The sequence below is a fragment of the Asterias amurensis genome, chromosome 20, assembly GCF_032118995.1.
Source record: "Asterias amurensis chromosome 20, ASM3211899v1".
Classification (NCBI taxonomy): Eukaryota; Metazoa; Echinodermata; class Asteroidea; order Forcipulatida; family Asteriidae; genus Asterias; species Asterias amurensis.
In genome coordinates this window covers 907,207-910,475 of record NC_092667.1, presented here as the reverse complement: position 1 = coordinate 910,475, position 3,269 = coordinate 907,207, and the positions used below count along the sequence as shown (strand labels likewise).

Here is a 3,269-nt window from a genome sequence, read left to right as displayed (position 1 = left end):
AGACAATAAGGCTAAAGCAAACAAAAAGAAAGTTTTCATTTCAATGTTATCGGATACAGGCTTTAACTTTAAGGGCAACAAGGCAAGCAAAGGGAACAATTATTACAGTTAAGAAAACAAAATGATGTAAATAATGTAAAGTACATGGAAACACCTGTAGGAAAACATCTGTGTTAGTGATTCTAATTTCCAGTTTACTCATGTCATAAAGCCATTATAAGTCATCTTTAATTTGAATGCAAAGAAGTTGAAATTTGTTGCACATAAATGAAAATAAAACTCAAACTAGCAGCAAAATCATGTTCGCTTCGGTGGCTCTTTATTTGAATACATCAATTGCAAATAGGTTGTAGAAATTCAACTTAAGAATGGTCAAAGTGTAGTCTTGAATACCTATAAATGAAATAGAATGACTGAAGCGAATCTGAACGATCAAAATGCAATCATGTGTGCACGAAAACGAAATTGACTGCTTTAAGAGCTGAAAAGAAACCCTCGTTTGAGGGGATTAGGGGAAACTGCGTGAATTTGAATGCTTGTTAATGAAATTGAATGATTTTTTTTGCTGAAATTGGCCGGGAAAACCTATAGTAAAGGATTTTAAATTGGCATATACTAAGTGGGCACTCGGACTCGCGCCAATATCTTCAGTCAGTGAAATAAATTTTAAGTCCTCAAGAAAACATTTTGCAAGAAAATTTCCATGACAACTTAATTTTTGGTTTCATCTAAATTTCTTATACGCCACAGCTTATTATGCACAACTCAAAATTATAATAAGACGAGTTTTTTTCCCTACAAATTTTATATACTATATTTGGGTTGAATTATCGTTGTTTTTGAGAAACTCACTGTTGCGCTGTTTCTTTGTGACCCAATGAGCCGTGTTTTTATTGGGAAATTTAGAATCTTGGCACGGTTCCGTTCTGTGACGGTTACACCTTCTTGGTTAATACCTGGCATTTTCAGGTTGTCAAGAGATGGTCTGCAAAATGTTGGCGAGCAAACTGCTGGGTTTTGTTGGTATATTTATGATGGGAAACTACGCTGCCGCAAACAGGCGGTGTTGGAAGCCATGCCCTCCTTTTTGGAGCCAGTGGCGAGACAAATGCTACAAGATGCATGGTGCCGACGTTACATGGGAAGAGGGCAAGCAGATTTGTGTTGAGTTGGGTGGGATGATTGTTGTCCCTCAATCCAAAGAAGATTTACAACACATCCTCAACATGTTCAGTTCCAGCAATTTCTGGATTGGTTGCAACGACCTTGACGCTGAAGGTTTGTACACTCTAAATTACAAGGATTTAAATTTAAATCCACAGAATTAAATTTTAAATTTTCAAGGATTGTCGTTAGGGACCAATCAGCGTGGATTTAAAATTAATCTTTCAAAAGATTAAAACAATTAGTCTTTGGAGGATTAATTTAATCAATCCCAGTGGATTTATTTTTTCAAATCTTTACAGATTTAACCTTCACCCGTTGAATGATTTAAACCTAGATGCTAGCAATCTTTTCGGATTCATTTCTAATTTACCTTGGGATTAAAACATTAAACACGATTTCTGAACCAGCAGGAAAAACAAAACAAAGTAAAAACAACAGTTTTTAAATATTTGCCTTCAAATTTTTATTTTCAAATATACATGTTAAATAATACACATAGTTTCGACAATAAACCTCGACATACATTTGACCTATGTTGTCCATAAACATGAAAAGTTCTATTTTGTAGCTACATGTTTATCACTCGAGGGTTAAATATGCAATTTCATTCAAATATTCTAAGAAGATTCGAGTGGTTGTTAACCAGTTGTTTACAGCCTCTGGGCACATTTGAGAGATTTAATTTTAATCTAGTTACGACACTAGCTTTATTTCAAATAACTTGTTTAAAAAAAAGATATTGCCACAAACAATTTGTTAAATGCTTTTGAATTAACTGATTAGCAACCATGCCAACAAATGCAAAATTTTAATTGTATCTTAATTGTATTACATGGGAATAATATATCAACGAAAAAACACAAGACATGCTTACCAGCTTGATCTGACTATTATTAATGTTGGAATTTGCATCAGATACAATTGAAATCTCTTGACTTTGCCTGAACGAAGAAAACTGTAAACAGCGACCAGAAGGAAGACAGGTCACCTGAAAAATGGAAACATTCAGACGATAAAAATTAAGAAAACCTCACATTATTAGAAAGAGTTTTAGTAGTAGCCTATGGAACTTCAAACAAAGCTTTAACTAGAGACAATTTGGTCCAACAAAATTGTGTCATTTTTTTTTTTCGACACTTATGTTATGAGACTTTTCGTTTCTGATTGACTTTGTCCAGGTACCTGGGTGTGTTTTGGTGAAGGTACTATTGACGTGCAAGACAAGAGATGGCAGGATGGTCAGCCAGACGGCGGAGACGATTGCGCAGAAGGCTGGGCTGGTGGCTGGCACGATGGGGGCTGTGGAGCAACACGCACGTTAATATGTCAGCGTCCCGTAGCTCCAGAATTTTAAAGGTTGCTCAATATTCTGGCCAAACTACTTCTATGAAGATTATTCGGGCACATTGCCCTAAAATCTCTTGAAAGTTTGCTGCTAATTGCTCAGTCAATTCGTAGATCAGCATCTTTTGCACTTCACAAACTTGTGAAAAATTCGCAATCTGATAGATAAACACACTACAGAACGCTTGATTCATGCTTTTGTAGTGTGTCATCTTGATTTTTGCAATAGCCTCCTTTCTGGGATTTCGGCTCGTCAAGTGCAGAAGATGCAGAACAAGTGCAGAACATTTTAGTTGTAATTAAGTTCATCTTACTAACTGATAAACTGATATGGCGTCAAACGTTGACACAAACGTTTAAGCATTCTCATGATCAACTTTTAGTATGAAATATGACAACTTTTTTTTTGATTCAAAGGAGCACCAATTTTTTCAAAGTTAGGCCCATATAAAGGTCACTTTTGGAAGTTGTTAAAAAACTTGTTAAAACAACTTGTTAAAAATGCTAAGGTTTTGCAAATGATTTGTTTACGACTTTTTTCTCCAGCTACCATCTTTAAAAATAGGTAATTTCAACCCTAAAGCAGAGTCTTTCTCGAAATCTAATGACAACACACAAACAGGAACAGAGCCCAACATCATGGCTCTGCTTACCGCTGAATTCTCCGCTTACGATCACCGTTATCCGCTTACTGTGGTGCAAGCGCCAAATTTCTGCCTTAGATGTGTGAGCGTATTTAGTAATGTTTAGTAACGTGG

At 35.7% G+C, this 3,269-nt stretch overlaps 1 protein-coding gene across 1 annotated transcript; it reads left to right on the top strand.

Moving 5' to 3' along the window:
• Window positions 1-1,118: 1,118 nt before the first annotated feature.
• On the top strand, window positions 1,119-2,521 carry LOC139952669 (C-type lectin domain family 4 member M-like). The gene is made up of 2 exons (XM_071951871.1): window positions 1,119-1,278; window positions 2,346-2,521. Exons 1-2 carry the CDS (start codon window positions 1,119-1,121, stop codon window positions 2,519-2,521), a joined length of 336 nt encoding a protein of 111 aa, XP_071807972.1.
• The last annotated feature ends 748 nt before the right edge of the window (window positions 2,522-3,269 follow it).